This window comes from Phytophthora cinnamomi, assembly GCF_018691715.1.
Source record: "Phytophthora cinnamomi strain GKB4 chromosome Unknown Contig68, whole genome shotgun sequence".
NCBI lineage: Eukaryota > Oomycota > Peronosporomycetes > Peronosporales > Peronosporaceae > Phytophthora > Phytophthora cinnamomi.
Window position 1 is genome coordinate 297,818 of NW_027151001.1, and position 26,161 is coordinate 323,978.

The 26,161-nt window shown below is 56.9% G+C and overlaps 9 protein-coding genes across 10 annotated transcripts; 4 read left to right on the forward strand and 5 right to left on the reverse strand.

Annotated features, from left to right (window-relative positions):
• Positions 1-525: 525 nt before the first annotated feature.
• Positions 526-2,374, forward strand: IUM83_07669 (amine oxidase-like protein; the record flags this gene model as incomplete). The annotated part of the gene is made up of 2 exons (XM_067931985.1): positions 526-807; positions 1,208-2,374. The coding sequence occupies 2 exons, from the start codon at positions 526-528 to the stop codon at positions 2,372-2,374; spliced, it is 1,449 nt and encodes a 482-aa protein (XP_067786330.1).
• A 439-nt stretch (positions 2,375-2,813) lies between these two features.
• On the reverse strand, positions 2,814-5,638 carry IUM83_07670 (pumilio-like mating protein M90; the record flags this gene model as incomplete). 2 transcript variants are annotated; one of them, XM_067931986.1, is made up of 4 exons in its annotated part: positions 2,814-4,928; positions 5,012-5,068; positions 5,150-5,389; positions 5,492-5,638. In XM_067931986.1, the coding sequence occupies 4 exons, from the start codon at positions 5,636-5,638 to the stop codon at positions 2,814-2,816; spliced, it is 2,559 nt and encodes an 852-aa protein (XP_067786488.1). The 2 variants fall into 2 exon arrangements, with proteins under 2 accessions (XP_067786488.1, XP_067786489.1); XM_067931987.1 differs by having other exon boundaries at positions 5,012-5,071.
• Positions 5,639-7,024: 1,386 nt separating this feature from the next.
• On the reverse strand, positions 7,025-9,019 carry IUM83_07671 (Peptidyl-prolyl isomerase D (cyclophilin D); the record flags this gene model as incomplete). Its single annotated transcript, XM_067931988.1, has 1 exon — positions 7,025-9,019. One exon carries the CDS (start codon positions 9,017-9,019, stop codon positions 7,025-7,027), a length of 1,995 nt encoding a protein of 664 aa, XP_067786490.1.
• Positions 9,020-9,928: 909 nt separating this feature from the next.
• Positions 9,929-11,982, forward strand: IUM83_07672 (P-type ATPase (P-ATPase) Superfamily; the record flags this gene model as incomplete). Its single annotated transcript, XM_067931989.1, has 2 exons — positions 9,929-11,769; positions 11,901-11,982. The coding sequence occupies 2 exons, from the start codon at positions 9,929-9,931 to the stop codon at positions 11,980-11,982; spliced, it is 1,923 nt and encodes a 640-aa protein (XP_067786491.1).
• Positions 11,983-12,231: 249 nt separating this feature from the next.
• IUM83_07673 (ribonucleoprotein associated TUDOR protein) lies at positions 12,232-15,910 on the reverse strand (the record flags this gene model as incomplete). Its single annotated transcript, XM_067931990.1, has 4 exons — positions 12,232-12,270; positions 15,021-15,179; positions 15,243-15,476; positions 15,581-15,910. The coding sequence occupies 4 exons, from the start codon at positions 15,908-15,910 to the stop codon at positions 12,232-12,234; spliced, it is 762 nt and encodes a 253-aa protein (XP_067786492.1).
• Positions 15,911-17,756: 1,846 nt separating this feature from the next.
• Positions 17,757-18,860, forward strand: IUM83_07674 (P-loop containing nucleoside triphosphate hydrolase; the record flags this gene model as incomplete). The annotated part of the gene is made up of 2 exons (XM_067931991.1): positions 17,757-17,911; positions 17,990-18,860. The coding sequence occupies 2 exons, from the start codon at positions 17,757-17,759 to the stop codon at positions 18,858-18,860; spliced, it is 1,026 nt and encodes a 341-aa protein (XP_067786493.1).
• A 2,729-nt stretch (positions 18,861-21,589) lies between these two features.
• Positions 21,590-22,786, forward strand: IUM83_07675 (P-loop containing nucleoside triphosphate hydrolase; the record flags this gene model as incomplete). Its single annotated transcript, XM_067931992.1, has 5 exons — positions 21,590-21,778; positions 21,860-21,984; positions 22,047-22,109; positions 22,171-22,360; positions 22,430-22,786. The coding sequence occupies 5 exons, from the start codon at positions 21,590-21,592 to the stop codon at positions 22,784-22,786; spliced, it is 924 nt and encodes a 307-aa protein (XP_067786423.1).
• A 215-nt stretch (positions 22,787-23,001) lies between these two features.
• IUM83_07676 (ribosomal protein RPL26) lies at positions 23,002-23,860 on the reverse strand (the record flags this gene model as incomplete). The annotated part of the gene is made up of 3 exons (XM_067931993.1): positions 23,002-23,307; positions 23,513-23,640; positions 23,743-23,860. 3 exons carry the CDS (start codon positions 23,858-23,860, stop codon positions 23,002-23,004), a joined length of 552 nt encoding a protein of 183 aa, XP_067786494.1.
• Positions 23,861-24,008: 148 nt separating this feature from the next.
• On the reverse strand, positions 24,009-26,087 carry IUM83_07677 (WEE protein kinase; the record flags this gene model as incomplete). The annotated part of the gene is made up of 9 exons (XM_067931994.1): positions 24,009-24,134; positions 24,208-24,306; positions 24,371-24,504; positions 24,567-24,926; positions 25,002-25,102; positions 25,195-25,268; positions 25,330-25,407; positions 25,484-25,640; positions 25,717-26,087. The coding sequence occupies 9 exons, from the start codon at positions 26,085-26,087 to the stop codon at positions 24,009-24,011; spliced, it is 1,500 nt and encodes a 499-aa protein (XP_067786495.1).
• Positions 26,088-26,161: the final 74 nt, after the last annotated feature.

Genomic DNA, 26,161 nt, shown 5'->3' on the forward strand with positions numbered 1-26,161 from the left:
CGTTGTTGAACATTGGCCGCGATGATCAAACATGATATGTAAACGACGGTCCTCGGCGAACGACCCACACAGATCGATCACTCGTGGCGCTTGAAGCTCGTCGGAGCGCAATGGCACTGCTTACTGCGTGAAGGCTAGAAGCCGATGTCATCGATCGCTGACATCAGCTGCATGCGAGAAATCATTTCTATTTGTGGAATACGGTACAATAATCTGTGTCTAATTGAGCGAACTACTGTACTTCAACCACTTGCACTATTCCGTCTCGCACGGTGCACGGACCCTTGTTTCTCACGGTACTCTTCTCCATACTAAGTTCAAGTGTTTCCAGCCCAGCAGTCTGCTGTCCAGTCAAGTTTGCCGCAGCAACACAAAAATGCCGCACGCACGCCTTCCTCGGGACCTACTCTTCGATTGGTGGGCTCCGGTTCAATTCCGCCTGATCGGCTCGCGCCATGATCCCCTCGAGGTGCGGAGACCCCGCTCGTCTGTCCTACACCTGAGCCATTTCACATTCGAGCGAGCATGGCGGACGAGCAGCCCGAGTTCCACGACGTGATCGTCATTGGCGCGGGCGTCGCCGGCCTTCGTTGCGCCAACCAATTGCGCACCGTGCAGGGCGTCGTGGACGTGCTGGTCGTGGAGGCCTCGGGCCGCGTGGGCGGCCGCCTGATGAACGACACGAGCTTCATCCCGGGCCTGTCCATCGAGGTGGGCGCCGAGTTCATGCACGGCGCCAACACGACGCTCACGCGGCTGGCTGAGGAGCACCACATCGGCATCCGCGAGATCTTCACTTGGGCTCAGGTGAGGACACAGTGCCGTTGCAACAGGAAGCAGAACGTGTGTTTGTGTATATACAGTAGCCGCATCGATTAATCAGCCACTGATTCCGCTCTTCGGAGCGATGAGATAATCTTCTGGCCTTCATACGAATGCAAGAGCGAACGTCAGATCATGCTTCCTTAATTAGCGTCTCCAGGGCGAGCGGTGCGGTCTCCCTCGGGAGGCCCCTCGCTCTTCTGCGTGCATTCGGCGGCACAGTTCTTGTGTCGCTGAGTCTTGCACGTGTCCACCCTGGAGAAGTCAGTCTGGATTCATACATTCCCACACAACAATCTGTAGATATATGCACGTGCAGCATTTTAGAGCTAAGAGAGTGTGCAACCATACTCACGGATTTCGTGTCGATTCACTGCTTGTTCAGGGCGACGGTGGTCCGACCGAGCCCGCCCCGGATGGAGGCATCGGCTACTACTACATCGGCGACCAGAAGCGGATGCTGAAGTACGACGATGAAGACGAGGAGTTCCTCAAGTTTAACTTGTCGGTGGCAGAGCTGAGCGACCTTGAGAACGTTGACCAGATCCCCCCCGAGAAGTCGATGAGGGACTACTTCAACGAGGCCGGTCTGTCGCCGTCGATGATGAAGCTATGCGAGTCTGGATACGCCAACACTGCTGGTGGACCGCTGGAAGACATCTCTATGCGCACCACGTGCCGCTACGAGAAGCAGTGGATCGAGCTGGAGGACGAGGGCGACTTCCGCGTCGTGCCGAGCTTCATGCGCTTCGTCAATCTCTTCGCGGAGGGCGTGACGACCCGACTCAACTGGCCTGTGGCTAGCGTGGACTACTCGCAGAGCGACCGAATCCTAGTTACCAGCACATCGGGCAAGCAGCTCTCGTGCCGCTCGCTGGTTGTGACTGTGTCCACCGCTGTGTTCTCGAAGATCGCTTACACCCCGGCACTTCCGCAGGAGAAGGTCGAGGCTGTGAAGTCGTTCGACATGCGTCGTGCTGGCAAGGTGCTGCTGCACATGTCGGGTCGCTTCTGGCCGGAGGACGCGCACGGTGTCATTTGCTCGGAGTGCTTCCTGCCCGAGTTCTGGTTCAACAGCACGAAGGGCATCGGTCACCTGCAGCCAAATGGTGATAAAACTCTCAACTCGGAGCCTGAGACGGAGGACGCGCCTGAAGATGACAAGGCTCAGTACCTGATCACGGGTTATGCAGGCGCGCTGTACGCGGAGAGCTTCGTGGGTGTGGACCACGATAAGATCATTGAGAACTTCCTTGACCAGCTCGACATGATCTACGGCACAGTGGAGGAGCCTACGCCAGCGCACAAGTACTTCGTCCGCGGCATGTACAAGGACTGGGGTGACGAGCCTTGGATTGGTGGAGGCTACGCGTTCCCACGCGTTGGGCAGTCGGACACGGCGTCGGAGGACCTCGCTGCGCCAGTCGACGGCCGCATTTTCTTCGCTGGTGAGGCGACTGCTTTCGAGCAGCCCGGTATGTCAGTGCATGCTGCTATTGACACGGGCACCCGCGCGTCCGTGCAGGCTGCACGTGTGCTGCAGGAGCAGTAAGCATTCACCCACAGACTTGCAGCGCTTGAAAGTGAAGCAAGACGAATGGGATATTTTCATGGAATATACGTTGTATTGCATTATATCTTGACTGCGCGCCGATCCGATGATCGTTGCCTTTCGTAGCGCTAGAAGCGCGTTCACAGATGCCACAGCAATACGAACATGTGCATCAGTTTGCCATTGAAAGCGGACCTATCGATCGAACCTATTTATTAGTTTTGGTGTGGTGGCCCATGTATCGTACGCTCAAATCTTGGTCTCGGTCATTGTCTTGAACTCAATCAGCGCGTGAAGAATTGATCAGCTGATCAGTGCGCCGCAAAATATTTATATAAGTAGTGTAGGCGGGCAGGAAGTGCAGGAGCATCTCGAGGGCTGCTGTGTCGGTACCCTGCCTGCTTCATAGCCGCTTGTGCTGCAGCGGAGAGCCTCCAGCTCAAAAGTAGTTGTTCGGCTGCTCCTCGCGCTCCAGCCGGCTCAAAACGTGCTTTCCGAAAGTGAAGCGCTTCAAGTAGTCCTCATTGTGTCGAATAATACATACAATGCGATGGCGGTCGTGGTCATCCGCACGTTCCAGCAGTTTCTGCACCACGTAGTTGCCGTACATGTGTTTCATCATGGGAAGCAGTGCACAGGACGCTCCACTCTCATCACATCGAAGAATGAAGTCGACGATCTGGCTGATCTCTTCCTTCGTAGCGTGCTCCAGGCAGGACTCCACCACGTTGCTCGCGTACTTGTGCTGACTCCAGCGCGCGATCTCAGGAAGCACCGCCTGCATGACGATGTTGCGCTGATCCGGCTCGCCGTGGCTGATGACATGCTGCACAACGTAGTTGCCAAACTGGTCCTTGACAAGCTCCCGGCACTTGAAAATGATCTCGTTCAGCAGCGGGCGGATCTGGGCAGGCTCACAGTGCTCCAGCACGCGCTGGATCACACGGCATCCATACGAATGCGTGGAGAGCGCCGCAGCGTGGCCGACGAAGCTGTCGATGATGAATTGGATGTCCTCCCCCGTCACAAAGCGTTGAGGGCCCAGTCCATTGTACTCGGCAGCTCTTTTCCAAGACGCCGCCTCGATGCATTTCTGCAGCACGTGGTTGCCGTTCTGATCAACGACGCATTTCATTACATGGCCCTTTAGCTGTCGGATCAGCGCGAGTTGCTCTTCAACCTGCGTCACTTCCAGTGCACGCTGGATCACTCGGCATCCGTACACTTGCAATGCCAGACTGATCATGTTGCTCGTCATCAACTCCACCAAAAGCTGCTGCTGCTCCAGAGAGCCGTACTCAAGGAATTTCTGGATCACGTAGTTGCCGAACACGTCCGTCATCAGCAAAAGTGAGTTGGGGAAGATCTCGCTGAATGCCTCGGCCTTCAGGTGCTCGTCGGCCTTCTCTAGCTTTTGCTGAATGAATCGCGAGCCCGTCTGGTCTTTGGCGAAGATGAAGAGGTGTCCTTTGATGGAAGACAGACCCCATTTCTCCGACTTCGGCGCCGAGTTGAACTCCTCCAGCAGGCTGTTGGACGAGTACGAGTGCGCGATCGGGTGGAAGTACTCGAACTCACTTCGTCGAGGGCCTCCGACCTTGGGTCGTTGCAACATCTGCGGACGCGGAATGTAGTTTCCGAAGTCTTGACGTTCGTACAGCGGGTGGTCCACCAGCGGATATGACGGGCGGGTTTTGAACATTTTGTCGGAGGGTTTCATGCCGCGGTACTCCCCAGCGTAGCCGACCCCGTAATTCGGCATGGTTGAATTGTAGCCAGGGTGCGAGCTCGTGAAGTCAGACGGCGGAAAGCCGAAAGGTGACGATGGAAACGAGTATGCCTCGTCGTCGGCGGCCCATCGCGCCTTGCCAGCACCCATCATAACTGGGTAGCCCTGAACACCTTGAGCACCCATGTTGTAGGATGGCGACAAACCTTGGGCCATCGCTCCATGATATGAACCGCCGAAAGGTGGCTCGCTGGTGCTCCTGCCGAACGTGTGGCGGTGGCCATTCATTCCAACGAGCCTAGGGGCAGTGGCGTGCTGCGGCATTCGAGGCAGATCACCGAATTCGCGACCAGAACGACGGCCAGAATCGTAAAGCGGCGCCTCTCGATAGTTGCCAAGTCGTAGCTGCCCCATTCCCTCACTGATGCCGAAGACCGACTGCGTTTGCTGGTCTCTTCCGCCAAAGGAGGGTCTGTGCCCACTCGAGCCTTCACCCTCGAAGGGCCCGTACTCAGGCGATGGCGTGCGGGGAAAGTCCTCTTGGATCCGGTCGATCAAGGACATTCCCGGTGGTACACGACAGCCACCAGCTTGGGTTTGGCTGTCACCGCGAGACGATCGCGTGGAGGTGCCCCTTGACGTACTGGCGCTCGACTGAGAAAAGCTTGGAACCGCGCGCGGGTTGAGCTTGTCGGGGGAAGTGGTGGGGCTGACTGTGGAGTCGAACTCGCAGTCTTCAAAGTCGTTGTGAGGGTTCGTCCAGATGTCCGCCGAGTGGCGGTCACTGCTTCGAGGCTGCAGCGCAGTCTCGCGCTCGCGCAGTTGCTGCAGCACATGCGACAAATACTATCGAGTTAGAAGATGCTGCAACGCGTGGGTCGAAGGAGTTGAACCAAGATAGAACGCACCAGGCTCATCGACAGCCCATTCGACTCCGGCTCTTGGTTGTCCGTTGGCTGTTCGTCCTGCTACGGAAACGAATGACGCCAGTGAGCGTTAGAAAGCAAAGATCGTGCCAGCGAGCCAAGAGAGAGAGAAGCAATTACCTTGCTCGACAGTTTCTGCGCCGTTCCCCATGATGACCGCAGCTCGCCCCCGTTCTCAGATGGGGCGCCACCACCCTCGTGCTGCTGGTCTTGATCTTCCTTCTGGTTGTCCACCGCCGTGTCGCCCTCTTCTGACTCGCTCGGGGGCGTCGTCTGTGCGCTGTGCACGGAGCGCGAGTCGGCCTTGGTCTGCAGCCGCGGGGCTCGCAGCGCGAAGCTGGCCGGCCGCTCGGCCAGCGCCTGCGATGAGGAGAAGAGCAGTGAGGAGCGGGCCTTGAGGCCCTCCGAGGACCAGAGCGAGTCCGACGGGTACCCGGCGGGGTCCTGCAGCTTCACGCGCACCGGTTCCACGGGGTTGTCGTGATGGACGGGCTTCTCGAGCGCCGCGATCCTCGGCTGCGGCTGCTGCGTCGGAGCCGACGACGGGGAGGAGGAGGTGGGGGCGCCGCCGCTGCTCTTGGCGGGGCTCATCGAGTCGCTGTGGCCCATGGGCGCAGGCGAGCGGGCGGTTGCAGCTAGCGAAGCTCCGCGGGGCCGGCAGTCGTCCACTTGCGCGGCAGCCGGCAAATTGGAGAATGAAGCCGCTGCGGACGCGGGCGGCGGCTCGCGGGGGTTATTTTTACGTCACTGTCCTCTCGCTTTAAGTGAAGGCAACCTGTCACAGAAGAGCCCGTTCGCAAAAAGACGGAAACCCCGGCGGGTGGGGGTTAAGCGAGTGTCTAACCTTTTGCAGCGAGTGCAAGCAACCCCGCTGAAGACCATCTCTTCCAACGGCCGAGCGACCGAGCGACCGAGCGTTCGCGGAGCGCGTCTGAGATGGCGGGTGTGTAACATGCCTGCGCGAAACCGAGCGCGAGCGGCTCCGGAAGCAGTAGATGGCCCCGCCGGCGCCGGCCGAAGCGCGGTGGGTGGGTGGTCCGCCCGCATCGGAAATTTCAGGTCGCGCATCGGGGCCGCGGTTCGCCCGGGGCAGTTAGAGGTTGCCTTTCACGGAAAAATCCGAGGCACGCACGTGTCGAGCCGCGCGCGTGACGTGACTCGACTGCGCCGGGCTCGCCCGCGCGCGTTGGTTACTCGCTGCTGCAGCCGCGCAGCAAATGCAACAGCCCGCTGGGGTTTCCGCCCGCCGGCGTCGTCGACAGCAGCAAGGGCGGAATGTAGAGCGTTATGCTAACGGCAAAGTTGAAGCGCCGCGGGACAGCCTGGGATCGTCGACACGCGTTCCTAGAAGGGGCAGCGACCATCACTCCGACAAGGGCAAGTTGCCCCAGCTGGTTGCCGCATTCGGCAACGACACATCTTGGTGGGAGCGCGTCACGACACGGCGCCATGACTGCTCTCGCGCGCGCCGGGCCTGCCTGCCTGCGCAGGTCGGATGCGAGGCTCCGCGGCAAAGGATGGCGCCGTCGAAGCGCTGGCTTCAGGCTCCGCGGAAAGCGGCCGATCGAAGGGTGCAGCTCAGTGGCGTGCGCGGCAAGACGAGGGGGCCCTTTCGCTTTAACACCACCGGCGGCGCCGCAACGTCGCTTTAGAGACTGCGGGAAGGAGACACCGGAGCCCGGCAACTACAATGGACTAAAGCATCTGCTGTATTTGCCTCGGTGGTGCTAAAGCGAGTGGGCGCGAGTTATACGGCGCGTCGAGCAAGGTCCTCGCGGCGCTCGCGTCCACACGTTGGCGCGCGTCCTGTCGCAGCCGCAGCTGCAGCAGAGACTGTTGCTTTCCCCTCGGTGCGCCCTGCAAGCAGCCAGCCTGGCTTGGAGACGGCAGCGCGGTCGCTCGACTCTGCCTACTCGCAGGGCATGCCGCCCCAAGAGAGCCAGCACCCCGCAAGTTGAAGCAGTTGAAGCGGCAGGGGACACCGGCGCTCGCCGATTACGAGCTCTTGGGCTTCAAGGCCAGCAGCGCGACGGCCGCCACGCCCGCCGTCACCACCGACGCGGTGGCCAGCGCGCGCGTGGTCAAGTACCACGGCTCCGCTTCGTTCTTGGCGACGGCAGCAGCTGCGGCCTGCTGCTGCTGGCGCTGCGCCTTGGTCGTCCGCGTGAAGATGGACTTCTCCTCGCCGCTCTGGGTCTTGGTGGTCGTCGTCTTGATGGTCGAGGCCGACGCGTCGAGGGTGTCGAAGATGCCGCCCCAGGCCTTCTTCTCGTCGCGCTTCTGCTTGTCCACGAGCTTGCTCACCTTGTCCAGCAGCGTGCGGCACGACTTGTCGCGAGGGTTCAGCTTGACCGCCAGCAGCAGATCCTGCTTGGCGTCCGCGTACTTCTCCAGCTTCACGCACGCCTGCGCGCGGCGGAAGCGCGCCTTGGAGGGCCAGTCCTCGAACATAAGCTGCTCGGACATTCCCAGCCGACCCATCCACGTCACGACGTTGCCCTCGCGGTTATCGGCCAGCACCGTGAGGATGCTCAGCGCGTTCGTGCACGCGATCTCGGCGTCCGCGTACATGTTGAGCTTGAGCTTGCACGCGCCGATGTTGAGGTGGCAGCGGATCATGGTCTGGATGATCGTCGCCTTCTCCTTGTGGGTCGCGTTGTCCTGGTCCACGCGCTGGAGGAAGCCCAGCGAGCGCAGGTAACTGTAAATGGCGTCCTGCAGCTTACCTTCGCGGAACTCCTCGTTGCCGGTGTCCGCGAGCTTAATGGCTTCGCCCACCAGGTCCTTCGTCGACATCTCCGAGATGTCCTTCACCGGCAGCTTGACGTCCTTGCGCTGCATGAACATGCGCGCGTAGTTCGTCTTCACGATCAAGACGTCGTCATGCGGGCGGATCTCCTCCAGCACGCCCAGGCCGTACGGTGTCGCCACCTTCATGTGCATGCGGAGGTGTGGCTCATCGGGCTCCTCCTTCACGACGTTCTGGCGCAAGTACGCGATGGTGTGGTTCCTGGACGCAGCGTCCGTATCCATCTGCACCACGTACATCTTGGTCTCCGGCCGGAAGGACACAACGACGCCCCGTCCGAACGGAGTCACAATACGAGTCTTGTCGGCCAGAGGGGCCACGCTCACCGCAGCAGGGTGGTGTGCGTCGATGCGGAACTTGTTGCCAGGCAGGTAAAGCGCGGCCTTGGCCGTGTCCTTGCCGAACGCCGCAGGGTGCCTCACCGGCGCATTCACCTGTCGCGCGGTAGTCTTATACCGTTCGATGTCGTCGTCGTTTTCGCGCTTCTTCTGGCGGAGCAGGGCCACCTCGCGTTCGTGGCGCTCGCGCACCGAGTACTCGAACGTGACACGCAGCAACAGCTTTCCAGAGACGCCAGTCGTGGCCGCAGACGCCGGCGCCTTCAGGTCGAACCACTTCTCGTGCGGCAGCTGGTCCTCGAAGTCAGCGCCGCGCAGCTCCAGCTCTCCGAGCACCACGTCGGCAATCACCTCGGCGCTGCTGCTGAGCGAGACCTTGATGCCGAACTTCTTGGTCTTAGCACCTTCGTACACCAGCGCCTCCTTCCAGCTAGCGTTCGCATTGTCCACCGCCTGCACGCCGGCTGTGCGCAGGTGCTTCTTGGTGGACTTCTCGAACGCCGACAGCGGCGTCACCTGCGTGGACACGTACAGCTCCGGCTCGGAGCTGCCGCTGGCAGCCAGCACTGCGGCGTTCTTGTCCAGCGCCAGTTCCTTGGCCGCCAGCACCTCCACCGTCACGCGCCCGGCCGCCTTGCCCGTCTTGGCGTCCACGTCCACGCCGTTCTTGTTCTGTTTGCCGGCCGCAGCAGCGGCTGCCACCTCCTCAGCGTGCTGCAGCTCGTGTTCCAGCTGCACCGACAGCAGCTCCAGCGGCGACAGAGCCACCTTCTCCCACATGAGCGAGTTGCCGAGCCCCACGGACGACGCCGGCGAGTCGCTCAGCGATTGTACGTCACTCATGCTTGTCTAGTGTGGGAATCGTGTGATGGATATGAGCGGCTGTCAAGCTGTAGTCACTAAAGTGACACTCTAACGGGGTAACAAAGCACCGGCGATGTCTGGTCCGATCCCTACAAAAATGCGTGTACGAAACTTGAAGTTTTGGCTACTGGAAAAGGCAACGAGTCTCGACAATATTGAGCGTGTCATGCTCGAGTGAGCGCACGCGACCCAGTGCCGCGCCAAGGTGACAGATCTACCAGCGCCGCACTCGAAAGGCGCATGACATGCAGCTTTTGCCATAAAGTTCTCGAGGCTCAGCTATCTAAAAAAGCTTAGCAGCGATGGCTGCACTCGCGTCACGCGTGACGCAAGCAAGTGCAGCAAACCTCTCGCAGCGTCCTTCTAGCTACTATCATGGCACCTCGCTTGCACTCCACCAGGCGATGAACACAATGCACTGTAATTTGATCTTCATGAATGAGCGTCCAGGCCTGGCCGATCCCAATCACCAGAGAGGTCCGCCTAATAGGCTATTAGTAATAGCACGCTGACTTTGCCAGCAAAACGACCGCGCCACCGTATAACAAAATCTCACCATCGCTTCAACGCCATCGGAGCTGCAACCAGCAGCGCTGCTCAATTGTCTCCCTTCCAAGCTGCTCACACACGTAGCAGATGTCTCGACACTCCAAAACTGACAACCTATTCGTGGTCGCTGACTCCAGTCAACGGTCCGCTTCGTGCCGTTTGTGAGCAGTTCCGGGCCTCCATCACTCCATCAGCTCCTCTCTCCGCAGCTCCTTGCTGCGCCTGCTGCCAGAAAGCTTTCGGACATTTCTTCGAACTGCATACTTTCCCCGTCATTTTGCGTCCGTAATACGGACTCCAGAATCGCTCGTTGTCTCAGAATCGCAATTCGCTGGCAAGATGCGGATCCAGGCCGAGGCTGCGGGACCTCGCGCCGGCTCCGACCCGGCGCAGCGTCTGCGCGTGATTCGCGTCGACCGCAAGTTGCTCCAAGCGCGGGCCAACGCGGCTCAGCGCCGCCGCCGCCGCGAGGAGCGCGAGGCGCGTCGCCTGGGCAACCGCCGGCGGTCGTCGTGGCTCTTTGGGGGCGCCAAGAGGCCGCACGAGGACGCGGTGGAGCCGCCGTCGCCCTTCGCGAGCAACGTGGTGGTGAGCGCCAAGTACAGCGCCTGGAACTTCGCGCCGCGCGTGCTGCTGGCGCAGCTGCAGCGGCCCTCGAACGTGTACTTCCTGTTCATCGCCGTGCTGCAGACCATCCGCGAGGTGAGCAACACGAGCGGCATCCCGACGATCCTGCTGCCCCTCGCGGTGGTGTTCGTGTGCAGCGCCATCAAGGAGGCGCTCGAGGACCGAGAGCGACACCGCGCGGACCGCGTGGCCAACAGTCGACCGGTGCTGACGCTCACGCCGCTGGGCAGCTGGGAAGAGCGCCAATGGGGGGACCTGCGCGTGGGGGACATCGTCAAGGTCATGAACGACCAGACCGTCCCGGCCGACCTGTTCCTGCTCTCGGCGGAAGCGGTGGAGCATGATGACGACAAGAGACCCACTCAGGTGCACGTGGTGACGGCCAACCCGAGAGAAGTGCAGGGCCCAGACGACCTGGAGGAAGGGAAGAGAGACGACGCGAGGCTTCTCATAGATGTTCAAGACGACCAGGGATCGTACGAGCCACCGACGCCACCGAAGCAGGAAACAGCCGAGGCCAACCTGGCGTACATCGAGACCAAGTCGCTGGACGGCGAAACGAACCTGAAAATCCGCACGGCCATCCCGTTGGTGGCGTCGCTTTGTCGAGGCTCTGGAGACTCCAACCGCAGCATTGATGGTGGGGGCCACAACGAGTTGCGCGGTGTGATGGTGTGTGAGCAGCCGAACGACCGTATTACGAGTTTCGAGGGCACCTTTTCGGCTGCGCTCAGCCCTGCTCAAGCACAGTCGTTGGGTGTTCCTGTCAGCGACCCGAGCTCTGCTTCAGCTCCAGTTCGACCTGCTGCAAGTCTCTTGCAGACAGAGATAGACGCGGATGGCCTTGTGCGTGTGCGCATGCCAGTCACGGCAAAGCAAATGATGCTGCGGAGCTGTGTTCTTCGCAACACGCGCTCAGTTACGGGCATGGTGGTGTTCACAGGGCACGAGACGAAGGTTTTCTGCAGCAACACGGAGCCTGTTGTCAAGACTTCGTCTGTAGAGCGACGACTTAACCGACTAATTATCGGCATTGTATTTATCCAGCAGCTCGTGTGTTTCCTGGGCGCACTACTGGGGGCGCATTGGATGCACACGGAAGGCGACTCCTTCTGGTATCTTATCAGTGCTAGTGAGCGGCGGCACCACGTGTTGACTGGAGCGCCCACCTCACACCCTCTAGCTGAACTCGCCAAGCTGCACTTGCGATACTTCATCATCATGCAGAATTTTGTTCCTATTTCGCTGAACGTTTCGTTGGAGTTCGTCAAGTATTGGCAAGCATACTTCATCGAGCAAGATCTGGAGATGTACGACAAGCAGTCAGATACCCCAGCCATGGTGCGATCGTCAGCGCTTAACGAAGACCTAGGGCGTGTGCATCATGTCTTCACGGACAAGACCGGAACACTCACGATGAACCTCATGCTCTTTCGTTACTGTATGGTCGGAGGAAAACATTACGGTGGTATCATGCAAGACCAAGACATGGAGGAGGAGGTACCCAGCCAAGCTTCATCTCCCTCGTCGATGGTTATGAAGGACGGTCTAAGGTTTGTGGATTTCGACCCAACCGAGCTTTTCGCTGATCTTCAAGCAGGAGGCGAGCAGGCAGAAACTCTGCGTCGCTTCTTACGACACTTGGCACTTTGCCACACTCTGATTCCCACCAAGTCTCTTGTAGAAATGTGCAGTACGTCGTTCCCAGAGTACTCAGCATCGTCGCCCGACGAGCAGGCATTGGTGTCCGCAGCGGCATTCTGTAATGTTCGGTTTGTGCACAGGACACCCGCTACTATGATGCTCATGGAACCCGGGTTGACGGTTCCTAGCACACACAAATTGCTGAATGTGCTCGAGTTTGACAGCGACCGAAAGCGAATGACAGTGATTGTAGAAACCCCCGATGGTACAATCGAGCTTCTCTGCAAGGGTGCTGACAATGTCATTTTTGAACGTCTCGCTACCGACCAAGCAACTATGCCTGGCGGTATGTCCTACGATCAAGCTGCTGATCAGCTCACGGTGTACGCAAAAGCTGGTATGCGCACACTCTGCCTCGCGTATAAAACGATTAGCAGAGCAGAGTACGAGAACTGGAACACCCGTTATTCACAAGCTCATGCTTCCATGGAGGAGCTAGTAAAACGGCGTCAAGGCCGCGAAAATGCGATCGACCCACTGATGAACGCGATTGAGCGCGACCTGATCCTTCTTGGTGTCACTGCAGTCCAAGACAAGTTACAAGCTGGAGTGCCTGCGACACTACGTCTACTGCAGGACACAAACATTAAAGTTTGGACGCTCACAGGAGACAAAATGGAGACTGCTGTGAATATTGGATACGCTAGTGCTCTGCTTTCGCACGATATGGACGTCCAGCAGATTGGCGGTGATAACTACTCTTCAACAGCAGCAGCACTCAAGGAGTTGTCCCAGCGTGGTGATCAATTCACTACCTCTTCTCATTTATCTCCGTTTCTGGCCTCACTTAATACTACATCCTCAAGGGCCAACGGAGGAAGAGGGGCACGACGTCACCCTCGTGATGGTAGGCGCCGGTCACAAGCCAAAACGAGCACTTTCCTGGGCAGTGCAAAGGCGACCATCAGCGAGTTTTTCTTCGGAACCCCGGCGAAGCACAAGCGCAAGCAAAAGCGAAAGCGTCACCGAAGTCGTCGCACGTCCAGGACATCGTCTGCTTTTACCCAGACACCAATGTATTCGTCCGTTGCGACTGACGCCGAATACGCAGATAAATTCACGTCCGATGAGGAATCGTTGTATGATATCGGAATTGACGCCGATGATGAGGCAATCCACACTCCAGAGTACGGGTCTCTCGCAGGAAGTTTGTACGGTAGTGAAAACGATCCACAGAATGGCTCAAGATCGCAACAGTTGGCGCTTGTAATCGATGGACAAGCCCTCGAATTTGCTCTTCGCCCTCAACTGCGCAAATTATTCTACCAAGTCACTCGGCAGTGCGCTTCAGCGGTAATTTGCTGCCGCGTGTCTCCCAAGCAGAAAGCTGAGATTGTCGAGTTTGTGCGTGAATTTGAGCCGGACAGCGTGACGCTTGCGATCGGAGATGGAGCGAATGATGTAGCGATGATCCAATCCGCGCATATCGGTGTGGGTATATCCGGCCAGGAAGGAGCACAGGCTGTGAACGCTTCGGATTATGCATTGGCACAGTTCCGCTTCCTGCAGCGTTTATTATTTGTGCATGGTCGCTGGGCCTACCGTCGAGTGGCAAAGCTCATGAGCTATATGCTCTACAAGAACGTGACATACGTGCTTACAACTTTTTGGTTTGGCTGCTTCTGCGGATTCTCCGGTCAGCCTCTTATTCTGGACGTAGCCGCACAGAGCTTCAATGTTCTGTACACGAGCGTGCCGTTGGTTCTCTTTGCTGTGTTTGACCAAGACGTATCGTCTACAAGTGCTGCTAAGTTTCCGTACCTGTACGCACTCGGTCAAAAGAACGTACTCCTCCGTCGCCGTGTATTCTGGCCATGGATCTTGAATGGCGTTTGGCACTCGCTTGTCATTTTCTTTGTTTCTGCCTGGGCTTTTGAGGGCTTTGGCCTAAGCATCCGCGATTTCCCGGTTATAGCCACGGAGACAGGAAAAGGTGGTGGTCTCGTCACTTTGGGATTCGTGGTGTTTACGAACCTGGTGATAGTCGTGAACCTGAAGCTTTGTCTCGAAACGTTCATGCTTACGTGGCAGTTCCTGTCGACAGTAACCGTGTCAGTGTTATTGTGGTTCGCCGTTGGCTCCTTCATTTCGTTACCAAACACTGGGTTTCCGCAAGCAACTGGTGAAATGGAGTATCTCCAAGAATTGCCGACCTTCTGGCTTGTGTGTCTCCTAGTGTTGTCGTTGAGCCTGTTACGTGATGCTCTTTGGAAGATCGTGCGCCGGTTTTCGCTGCCCTCTATGTACCATATTCTTCAGGAGCGTGAGTTGATGGGCTTGCCAAATTCTCCTCGAGGTATGCTGCGCGAGCATCGACGATCTGTATCGAATACGGCATGGTCTGACATACCCGCTACAGTTGTGGACTACGCCAAGCTATTCGGCAATATGTCGCGACTGGAAAGTCCAGAGGAGACGCTTATGCGCTCCTCTCCACTTGGTGAGAGGTTAATCGCGTCACCTTTTTCCTCTTCAAGCGGCGGAGACACTATCAATCCTGATCATGCAGCAGGTTTCCAAAGTCGCGAGAAGAAGCGTAACATCCGCATACGCGGGTCATTTCATGCCATTGGAAGCAGCGACAGCTTTGGTGCGGGCGTAGAGCCATCGTTCCTTGAAGCTCCAGGGTCAGTTGCAGCGACAGTCACAGCGGGTGCTGGAGTTGGGGCGCGTTCGTCATCGTTCGTTGGGGTGCCTGGGGCTCAATACCACGGCTACGCTTTTTCGGAGGACGAGAACGTGGACAGTGACGTTGAGGCAGCTTCCTCCAGCACGACCCGAGGCGATCTTGACCAGGCGAGAACGGCAGCATTTGGGCATTCGTCGATCAAGAAGGTGCTCAAATCAGTTCGCGGTAGAAAGAATGCGTAAAGTGTTGATTTTACATAGATTGTGATTCAGAAATGAGTGAAGACAATGCTGTCTGTGTGATACTGTCAGCTCTTCCCGAAAGTGATTTTGTATGCAGTCCACATCGTGAGCACTCTAGAGCGTCGTGAACGGCATGGAGGTACCTGCGTTCACTGTAGGGGCGGCGTGCAACGATCACCGAATCGCTGTGCTTTTCAACGACACAGCGGTATGGCCTTGCAATCCGCACAGGCTGGAAGTGGTCACTGACAACTTCCCTGTATGGGCGAGCATACAGCACCCGCTCCGGAGGAGACAGCGGAGCTGCCACGAGCCCAGGGATGGTCTTGGGTGCCTCGACTGCCTCGACTGTTGATCGTAGCAAAAGGATGCAATTGAACGCGTGTTCCTATGCAAAGAGGGCAAGTTAGCGCGGCGAACGAGAGAGACAAGAGCAATCCCGCCTCCCTACCTGCTCCCAGCGGCTGTCACCGTCATCGTACTTGATCTCTAGTGCCGCTGGCGAGGCCTGCGCGCTGCTCACAACGCCATCGAACCATTCAGCTTCGTCCGGCCAGTACACGATCGCTCTCCGCCCCACCGTCGCTCGAGCGCTCCGCTCACTCAGCGGCAGTAGCTGCTGCACTTGATCATACTGATCTGCGCTGGTGTGCGTTGCGGGGAGAGGTCGGATCTTAGCAGGACCCTACAAGTGAACGACGATGCCAGACAACGATCCGCACCTTTAGATCACGGCGGACGAAGCTCGTCGTTCGTGACGAACACCAAGGTGCATGTACAGTATCCTACCTCCCAGGCCTGCTCTCCGTCGTCGTAATGAACGAAGTAGCGCGGCTCGTTGCCCTCCTCGACACGCTGGATCAGACCGTTGAACCACTCGTTCTCCTCGATCCAGAAGACCTGCACGCGGACCCCGACGCGGAGCAGCGCGAGGTCCGCTTCTCTGGAGGTTGCCGCCGCAGCGGATTCAGTGGCGTCCGAGCCTGCACCATCGTCCTCGGACTCGAACGAGTCGGAGTAGTCGTCAAAGTCGTCGTCATCGTACTGCTCCGACGCGGCCGAAGCCGAGACGACGGAGCCCTCGAAGGCGGTGCTGCACTCGCTGCTGCTGCTGGCCATCCTGCCAAAAATCAAACAGCCTACTGGAGCACCCGCCCGTTACGGAACCCTCGCGCAACGTCCCGGCGGTCTGGCCGTGGCTCGCAGTTGAAGTGACTTAGTGCAGCATCTGTTGCCGAGCCGAAGACCATGACGCGTCACACGCAGCACACTCCATTCAGCCGGCGCCACGTCCTGCGCCTTCAGCACGCACACGAACGAAGGCGTCTCGGCGCTCGCCGCCGGCTGGGCCCGACACGATCACGGGTTTTGGATGGGCGCGCGCGGGTGGGACCGGCCGGGGGGTACAGCCAGTGCGCCGTCGCCGATCTCGCTGCGAGGTCGAGCGACCGGAGCGTGGTGCCGACGGAGACATCATCACCCCAGCACACATTTCGACAGCGGACGGCGGTGTCGCTGGTCAGCGTTTCTGAAGCAGGCGGACGGGGCTGCAACTAACTAACTTGCTACTGCAACGACGGCCAGCGAAAACGCCCGGCCATCCTCATGTGCTGCGGTTGCTGGCGGGTGGGTGGACCTGGCGGCCGTCTTATCCAGGGCAAATGGTACCGTGCGCCAACTGCAACTACAGACGCGGACGTCGGCGATGCCGGCCAGGCAGCCAACGACGGCGGCGGCGCTCGCCGGCTATGCGGCGGCGTTTCGTCCGGTTGCAGTCCCCGAATCTCTCGGTAAACAATTTTTGAGACGAATCTCGAGACGCGCGCCGTTTTTTCATCTCCCCGCCAAGCGCTTTGCCACGGTGGCTAGCTGGCAGTCGAGGCGTGCATCACTGGGGCGTCGCCTTGCAGCAACAAGCGCCGCCGCTGCCAGCAAGAAGTCACTCATGATGTGCCCAATAACGCCTGAACATTCTCGGCGAAGACGGATAATACGGTTCGTTAACCGGTTAGGTTAGGGTTTGGCGCACTTTGCCAGCGATTGGCCCAAAAGGCTGCCCGCCTAACTCGTTCTGATTGGCTAACTAGAGTTTTACGACCGGCGGTTGGCTGAAATCCAGCACCGGAGGTCCAGAGAGTGGGCTCCCTCCCGCGCACAGCCGGGGCCGTGCGGCAACCCGTAGGGGTAGGTCCACCCACACGCTGACCCATTTTTCGGTCAGTAGAGAATTTGCGCTGTAGAAGGCAGGAGAAGAAGAAGCTCGCGTCAAACCAGACGAGAGGTACGGATCAGAACGATACCTAGTGTTGCTGTTGCTGTTGCAGTGCCAGCCGCGTCGCAGCTGGGCGACGGACGCCCCGAGAGGACTAACGCTCTGTGTGTCGCGTGTGTGTGTGTGTGTGTGCCTTGCCCCGCGCAGTAGTGCATTTTTGTCGCAGTAAGCCAAGAGTGAGTTAGTTGCCCACTCGCCCACCCACCCCACTCCTTCAAAACAAGTTGCCGAGAGAGCCCGTTGTTTGAGCACGAGCTCCTTTTGTGCCGTTTGTCCACCCACCACCACCCTCGTCCGCACAGCGCACAGCGAAACAGCGGAAGTTGTCTGTGCCTGTCTGTCCCCTTGCTCTCTGTGTGTGCATTGCCACTCGCTGCTGTTTGCGCTCGCGCTCTTGCAGTTCGCTGGACGGAGGATCCGAAGCGTCGCTTGGCTTGGCTTGGCGTCTGCTGCCACACGCACTTTAATCACACACACGCACGCACGCATTGTTTAGTAGGTAGTTTGCACCAGAACTACTGAACGACGGCATCGTGGCGGCGACAGCAGAGACCCAGGAGAGTGCGTCAGAGCAAGCGACGGGAGTGGGCTAATTGCAGCCGCAAACTCAAAGCAAAACTCTCATTGAGACCTCTCTCGGCAAAGTCGGCAAAGGAGAAAGCGGGCGGACACAAACAAATGACAGCGGAGGGCATGCGTGCCAAACGACGAACCACCTACCAAAACATGCACGAGATCGTCAAGCTAGCCAAGAAGTACTCGCCCAAGCTGGTGAAGGGCTATAGTGCAGGAAATATTTCCGTTGTGGACAAGAAGAGCTGGCTCGAGGTCTGCGATCGAAAGCACCGGTACGTCGCCGTGCATCTCTTTAGGATCGACGGTAGATTGGAGCGCTAACGCTGGTGTGGACGTGTGATGCTGGACAGGTATGGTGCGAATCTGCGAGCGTATTACAAAGAATGGAAGCGCCAGCCGATGGAGCCTACGAAGCCCAGCTTTTGGGAGTGGCTAGATGATGAATCGATTGAAGTCGCTGGTGTACCGAGAACGAAACTAGAGCGTGAAACGGTGTTGTACTGCGACACGGCTGCGGAGCGCCAAAAGTTTGCGCTCTCGGTGCAGAACGGCGTGATTGTACATGACGCCTCGCAAGAGATCGTGGAAACGGGCCCGGATGGATGGATTTTTGTGTTGCGCGATGGAGTCCTCTACGGTTCGCAAAAAGAGACGAAGAAGATTCCGCGGATTCACCATACGAGCTTCGTAGGCGGCGAGTGCGTGCAGACGGCCGGCATGATGGTGATTTCGAACGGGGTCATTAAAACTATTTATCCCCACAGCGGTCACTACCGGCCGTCCGAGTACGAGTTGCTGGTTTTGCTGCGCTTCCTTGTAAACAACGGCGTGGACCTGACCAACGTAGAAGTCGACGTGCAGCGAATCCAGAAGGTGTTCCGTGACTCAGTAAACGGCGCACTTGTAAAGAAGCTGGATAACGCTCATTTTTGGGACGCGTACCGTGTGTGGTACTTCTTGGAGGAGAAACACCTCGCGTGGAAGATCGGTCTATTTGACGACCTAGTAGAGACAATCGGCCAAAAGACGGACATGCATATGTCGCTTGAGCGTTCGGAGATCCTGGAAGACAGCGTCATGGAAGAAATCAACGACGAGTCATCTGAGATTTCGTTCAAGGACAGTGGATCTCGTGCTCTTTCTCTTTTGCGTCCGGCATACGATGCTCCGACCTTCGAAGACGCGGCGAAGCAGCTGGCTTCGTGCGAGCTGCAGCCGTGAATCGCGTCGGTCGTGGCTATCCGAGCAGTCCACACACTTTTGTTTTCTCAAGCCAAGACACCACCACCTCCGCACCTTGGTGGCAGCGGATACGACACAAACACCTCAAGCAAAGTTATAATGTAATCTAGAGCGATCAGAGACACGGAGGGTTCTCTGGTGTATTGGTAGTTAGCATACTGGTAGTACCAACAGGGAAGACGAAGTCGAGGGAGAAGGAGAAGTCATTATTGAGGCGCAGCCCGCGGCACTCGGCATCCAGCGCGACTGTAGCGGTGCGTTTTATTTTTTATTTTATGAATGTGCGTTTCATGGTTCCGTTTCGTTGTTGTTTTCCTTGCATTTGGTCGTGTGGTGATCTCGCAGCTCAAAGAGACGTTTACTATCCCCAAACGGAGATGGCGGTGCGAGGCAGCATCACCAGAAGCTTCAGTGGCAACGTCCGAAGTAGTGCTGAAGAGAGTCCTCTTCCTGGAAATGATCTGAGTGTCCCGGTACTCAGCCAGATACATGTCTCGTGCTACGTTACGGCAGCCAATCGAGCAGCACCAGTGTTCGAAGTTCTGCCGCAGCACAACAGCGTGCGGGTAGTGAATAAAGCTTCGACTGATGCGTCTGTCGGTGGTGGAGCAATGGGAACAATAGTAGCAACCGGATCTACTAATCTTGGGGCGCCTTCGGCCGAGTGGGGCTTTCATTCGGTGTTCTCGTCGACTTCATCTTCGCACGCGATTGATTTCTTCACTGAGATTACACTGCCTGCTCTCCGTTCTGCACGAGATGGAATTAACTCGAACATTGTTGTGTGGGGTGTGCATCCTACCCAGAAGTTCCGATTGCTGTTTGGTAAAAGTGTCGGAGGCGGCGGGTTTGCCCCTCAGCCTGAAATGGCTGTAAATGATGTCGTGGAGCTGTACGGCCAGCTCGTGGGGATGCTGCATGCATTTTTCTCTCAACTGGATCTGGGACCTCGACGGCTGCAGGACCGAGAAACTGAGCCATGGCGACTAGGTATCAGCAGTTGGATTATTGTGAACAACCAGGCCATTGACCTCCTGAAGAGTCCGATAGGAGGTGTATCACCCGAAGGAAGCAGATTGCCACCCAGCCAAGCCGAACCATTGTCATTCGTGACGCTGGAGGCTACATCGCTGGCTACTGCGTTTCGTATCGTTCAAACAGCCAAGACCAACCGCATTGTACGCAAACAGAATGCAGAAAGCGTTCACTTTTTCGTACGTTTGGCGTTATTTCATGGCGGCCAGGTCAGTACAGTGCACCTTGTTGACCTTGTCGACCAGAAAGACTTCCAAGACCTCGTTCTGAATCAAGAGAAGTACGAGTTTTACAATATCCTACAAGGTCTAAGACAGCCTTCTCCGAGACAAAGTGGAGGAGCTGGTTTAATGAACTCTGCTGGAAAAACGATTCTATCAAACTTCATACTGCCGCTGTTAACCGCGAACGCCAAAACCTTCCTGTACGCAAATGTGATCGACTCGCGCTCTAGTTTGCGTGAAAGCGTGCAGATGCTGAACGCTGTTGCCAACCTTCGAGGATTCGCGTGCGTTTGTAAACCACTACGTGGCGTTACGTTCGAGCAACTACGTTTCCAAACTAGTCCGGGTGATCTCGAGCGACAAGAAGTTCCTAGTCAAGCCGAATATGTTAATAGGCCAGATTCTAGTATCGATTCAAGGCCTTCACTGACTCGCCCGTCGTCTTCACCACCACTCGGCGGAGTGCCACGAGATGGCTCATGTTCGGTAATGAATTCTCAGACTCTGGAGACACAAAAGCTGTTTGAGCAACAACCGTCGTCACATTTATCAGTGTCGTTATCGGATGGAGAGTCAGAAGCAATGAGCTGGTTGAGTGCGTTTACCCAGCGGAAACGAGACATACTCGGTGGCTCTATAGACACTATCGATACGATTGCACCCATCGACAGGGTCCACGAAATCCGCGGTAAAGGCTCAATAGATCCGTCATCCTGTGGACAAGAAGCAGGAAATGCGATTATGGACCCGAGCAGCGTGCCACTAGAAACACGGCCGTCCATCACCGATTTATATGAGCAGTTGCGTGAGTCGTTGGAAGATGTCAAGGAGATAGAATTCGCCGGATCGAACAGCCCACGCGGATCCTGTTGTTCACTTCATTCATTACCACTTGATCACTCGACACCTGCTTCTCACCATCCACCACTCCCGATCGTTGACCAAGAAGCTGACCAAGAGGACTTACTGCAGACTGGATACAGCAGAAGTACGATTGGAGGTATCGCGCGGCATGAACTACACCAAACGCTCCAACAGAACGAAGAGGGGCAACCGGTGTGGGACCAGTTTAATCGCGCAGCACTACATCGTGAAATTCCGAATGCAAATGTGTCACTGGTAGGGCCCGAAATGGACGATGGTGAGCCTGTAGAAGAGGAATTACCGTTGCCTTCGACACTGACAGTTGATTCATCCATATTGACGCCACCCTCAAAGCCGGATAAATTCACATTAGAAGCATTTAAGAAGGCCGGCTTGCATCCATGTATATTGGAGCCCCCAAATCTAAACGGCTTGGATGCAAAGACTGCTGAAAAGGTTCAAGCTGCGGATGCAACGTTACTTCGAAAGAATTATGATGCACTGCTTTCTATCGTTCGAGAGCAGCAGCAAGCAAAAGAGGCTGCGGAAGCACGGGCAGCCGAGGCATTGCAGGATCAGGAGGAAATGCGCGCAATGTTCGAAGTTCAGATTGAAAACATGAAGCTGGCAAATGTCGGGCTTCGAAGCAAAGTACGCGCACTAGAGAATCGAACCTCTCTGCCTCATGTGTTTGAACAGTATGAACAGGAACTGCGCACACTTCATGCGCAAGTCGAGGAGCTGCAAGCGCGAAACGTTGCGCTGGAGCTGCGGGTAACGTATTCAGCTGTATCAGGTTCGTCAAGAACGACCTTCCTTTTACTAATTCGTCGTGGACATTTATTTTCTGAGCAGGTTGGAGGCGATGGAAGCGGAGGATCGAGCGGATCCGTTTCTGAACTCAAGAAGAAGTACCAGCAAGTGGTCGAAGAGAAGTTGGCGCTCGAGCGAGAACTAATGGAGCGACGACGGAGAGAAAGGTTTGTTTTGACACAAGACAGCGGCTGGTGTGCTGTTCTCATAAATTGCATTCTGATGATAGGCATCATCAAGTTCATAGTCGACTTGCGGGTGAATCCACTCGGCGTGTAGACCAACTTTCACGGTACGTGCCTCCTTACTTCGTATGTTACCGGTGAACGCTGAAGAACTCGTTCTCGTTGCAGTGATTTGAACAACAAGGAAGAGGATCTGGTAGCCGCCCGACTAAGCAAGCAGCGTTTGAGCGCGGAAATGAACCAGGCTCTTGAAAAAGCCGATCAACTGCATCATGAAAATGAAATACTGCTACAGGAGAAGGCGGCTACGACTGAAGAGCTCCTCGCCGCTAGGATGTATCTGGCCTCGCTCGAAAACGTACGAGCTTCGGTTATTCGCTGGATGTACCGCGTTCTTTGAAAATAATCCTTTTTTCCATACATACAGGAGAAGAAGAAAGCTTCGATCCTCGACCGCTTCGTCGAAAAGCACGGCGATCGCATGAACAAGTTGCGGCAGCATGGTCAATCGTCTTCCAACAAGAGTGAAAACTGGCGTCGCGATCAGTACGCCCGAGAATGTGAAGACAAACTACTCGCAACAGTAAAGCGGTCCCTTCCACAAGCAGTTCCGCTCTGCAACAAATTGCTACGACGTCTCGAGATGCAGGAGTTGTCGTTGCGGGAGTTCTCCGAGCGTGAAGTCGACTTCATCAATCTGCTAGTCGAACTGGTGTCAGACCAACCCGCAGTCTCTCTCAAGCAGATGATCGAACAGGAGATGAAAAAGCTTCAATCATGCTAGCATCTGAGTACAGTAAATCAAAGGATAATAATTTGAGTTGGCAAATGCCAAGGAGAGAGAGCGACCACCTCCCCCACGATCTGCATTATCAGCAATTAGCCGTCACGCAGGTCGCGCGGCACCTGCCATACTGTGTGTGTCTTTCCTTCTCTCTACGATAACAATGCTCGAGATGGCAGCCGTCAGTCGGCCGCAACGCGGCAGCGACCGGGCACTTAGTCGACGTTGGCCATGGCGACGTCCTGCTCCGTGAACTTGCCCTTCTCGGTCTCGGACACGGCGCGGTTCTTGCGCTCCAGGATCTTCTTGCGGTCCTTGTCAAGCTTGAGCTTGGTGATGACCACCTTGGAGGCGTCAATGCCGATGGGCACCGAGGCGCCGTTGGCCTTCTCGCGCACCACACGCTCGACGTGGATGACGAACTTCTTGCGGTACACGGCGGTCACGCGGCCCTCACGGGACTTCTGCGAGCCACGCACGATCATGACCTCGTCCTCCTTGCGGATGGGCAGGCTGCGAACCTGTAGTAGCGAGCACAAAAGACAACGGCGACGAATGAGCACCCAATCCCGCCCTGCTGCCTGCTCTGCAATGGCTGATGCTGTCGACGTCGAGTGGCGGCCGACACTTACGGTTCCCGCGATGCCATGAAGTGCCAGCCTCCCCGCAGTGGGGGAGGGTCTGACATGGACTTACAGCGCTGAAAGTACCAGTGTACTAACTTACATTGTACTTGTTCTGCAGCTCCTTGGACAGAGGCGCGCTCATGAGCACACGACGCTGGGTCGAGTGGGCGCCGAAGTGGGCCTTGCGGCTTTTGCGGCGCGACGAGGACACGGTCGAGTTGAACTTCACTGTAGTGCATTAAGCAGGCATTGAGTGTGAGTCTCTCCTGTCTGTCTGTGCTGTATGTGTCATTGCTGTGCGTCATTCATCGAGTCAAGAGGGCGACGTACTCTTGTTATCACGTAAGAAAAGAGATACTGGGCGCTGCAGAGTGCTGGCGGCGGCTGGAGAGGCCTCGAGGCCAACCAAAATCGAGGAGACCGAGGTCGGTTCGGGGCAGCGGTTCAGGGCTAGGGTAGGGAGTTGGACCGGTTAGGGACATGGTACAGTGTACCGATTCGGGTGTTGTGTTGATGTTGAAGAGGACGGGGGACACTGGTGGACGGTTGTTGCACAGCATTCCCCACATTTATTACTGGTGGACGGTATTGGTTTTTCAAGGAGACCTGGGCTCTGACGACGACGAGGGACGGATCTTGTGCGGGGTCTGCAGACTGTTTCTTGCGGATCGGTGCGTGTTGCGCACCTTGGTTGGCACCACCAGCTTTTGCTTGAGAGCGTGCTGTACGGAACAACGAGGGAGCGTCAGTGGTGCGACGCGGTGTGGAGAGCATATGCGAGATGCAAGCACAAACCTCGATGATGAGAGTAGCAGGCTCCGTAGCGGCCCGAACGCGGGGATTCTGCAGGATTGCTGCTGCGCTGGGTCGGCGCGCTGGATCGGGATCCATCATCTACTCGGCCAACACGAGCTTAGTTTGAAACTATGCGGGTAACATCGGAGCGTGTGTGTCGTACCTGTCGAATCAATGCGCTAAGGTCCTCCGAGTATTCAGGAGAAAATGATGGCAGGACTCCTTCACGAAGATCGTGCCACTCCTTTCCAGCTTCTGGTAATGCCACTCCCGTAGCAATTTCTAGCATCGTGATGCCTATAAAATAACAAATTGCGTTAGTACCCACTTTCGCAAAGCCCCGCTGCGCTTTAACGTACCTAGACAGAAGATATCTGCAGGCGGAAGTCGCTCTGCTGTGGACAGCAACTCCTTCGCCATGTACTTGGCATCACCTTCGAGATCACTCATTTGACCTGACATCCCGGAGGATGTCACCACTTTTCCAGCCATGCCGAAGTCACCAATCTTTAATCGACCGTCTTCTGTGATAAATATGTTGTCGGGTTTCACATCCAGGTGAACGATATCGTGTTCGTGCAGCACCTTCAGCCCGCTCGCGACATGCCTTAGAACGATCCACACGTAGTTTTCGGGGAGAGCTTCCTCCCGATTCCGTATCGTAATAAAATCGTGCAGCGTGCCACCTTCGCACAACTCCATTTGCAAGTAGAAAAAGCCTGCAATGTACTCCAAGTCATTGATCAGCAAATATGTCTACAGTACCATCGCATCACACTCGATGCCTAACTTACCGTTTTCTTGCCACGCCTGATAATATCGCACAATGTTATCAAAGTTGTGCTCAGACGCAGCCAGCTTTTCGAGAACGGTGATTTCTTGGGTCATGAGGTCTCTGAATAATAAATCATGAGTATTAGACCATGATTATTAGACCACTACTGTAGGTATCATCAACGTTGCAAAGAGCTCACACTAGCACCGTACCGCTCTCGGTCATTCCGTAGCTCTGCCTTCGACTTCTTTATGGCGAAAAGCTCTCCACAGTCCGGGTCTCGGACCTAAACGAACACAAGTTCGTCAATAACCCACGGCACATCTGATCCTATACAACAGTCATACCTTGTAAACTTCCGCCGACACACCAGCTCCGAGCCATCGAAGCGTCTGCAGGCTCTCAAAGGAAGTCACGAAGTGGTTCTGCACGACAGAACACCCACCACAAATCAGCAGCCGCCCCCACTCCCCATACACCCCCAGGCATCAAAAGACCCACCGAGCACCCTGCCACACTAAGCCTCTTGAGCACCACTTTCTTCAGCTGCGGACGTACTCGCCCCTTCACCGGACTCATCATGGACAGCGTAGATCCGAGGCTATGGCTCAACAACGTCGCTGGACTCGCACACGGCGGCGACGCCGACCGACTGCATCTGCTCCCATCAAACCCCCAACAATTGATCAGCTTCAACTCCCTCTTCTCCAGCTCCAACCCAGCGAAAAACGGACCTCCTGACAAGGTTGTGTCTGCGATGCGACGTGGGCGTGGTCTGCTCCGCCGAGCAGGACCGGCGCTGCAGCGCGTTGCTGGGCGACTGCAGCGCCTGGCGGCGGTACGGCGGGTCCTGCCTCACGTACACGTCCAGGCGCTCCAGGCGACGCGTGCGGTGCCGGAACGTGCCCCCCGGACGGTCGACTGCGGCCTCTTCAGCGCTTCCGGCGCCTTCTTCTTCTTCCTCGTCGTCGTCGCTGCTCATAAAGCTCAGCGTCTTGCTCACGCACGGGGACGAGGCCTTGGACGCCTCCTCCAGCGCCGCGTGCAGCGACCGCGCGCGCATCGGCGACGGCGACGGCGACGACGAGCTCGAGTGCCGCGCCATGTTCCCCAATTATTGCGGCAGTCCAAATTTGGGTCCGCTGGTTTTGAGCCAATCGCAGCGTCCGGCGGTATTTT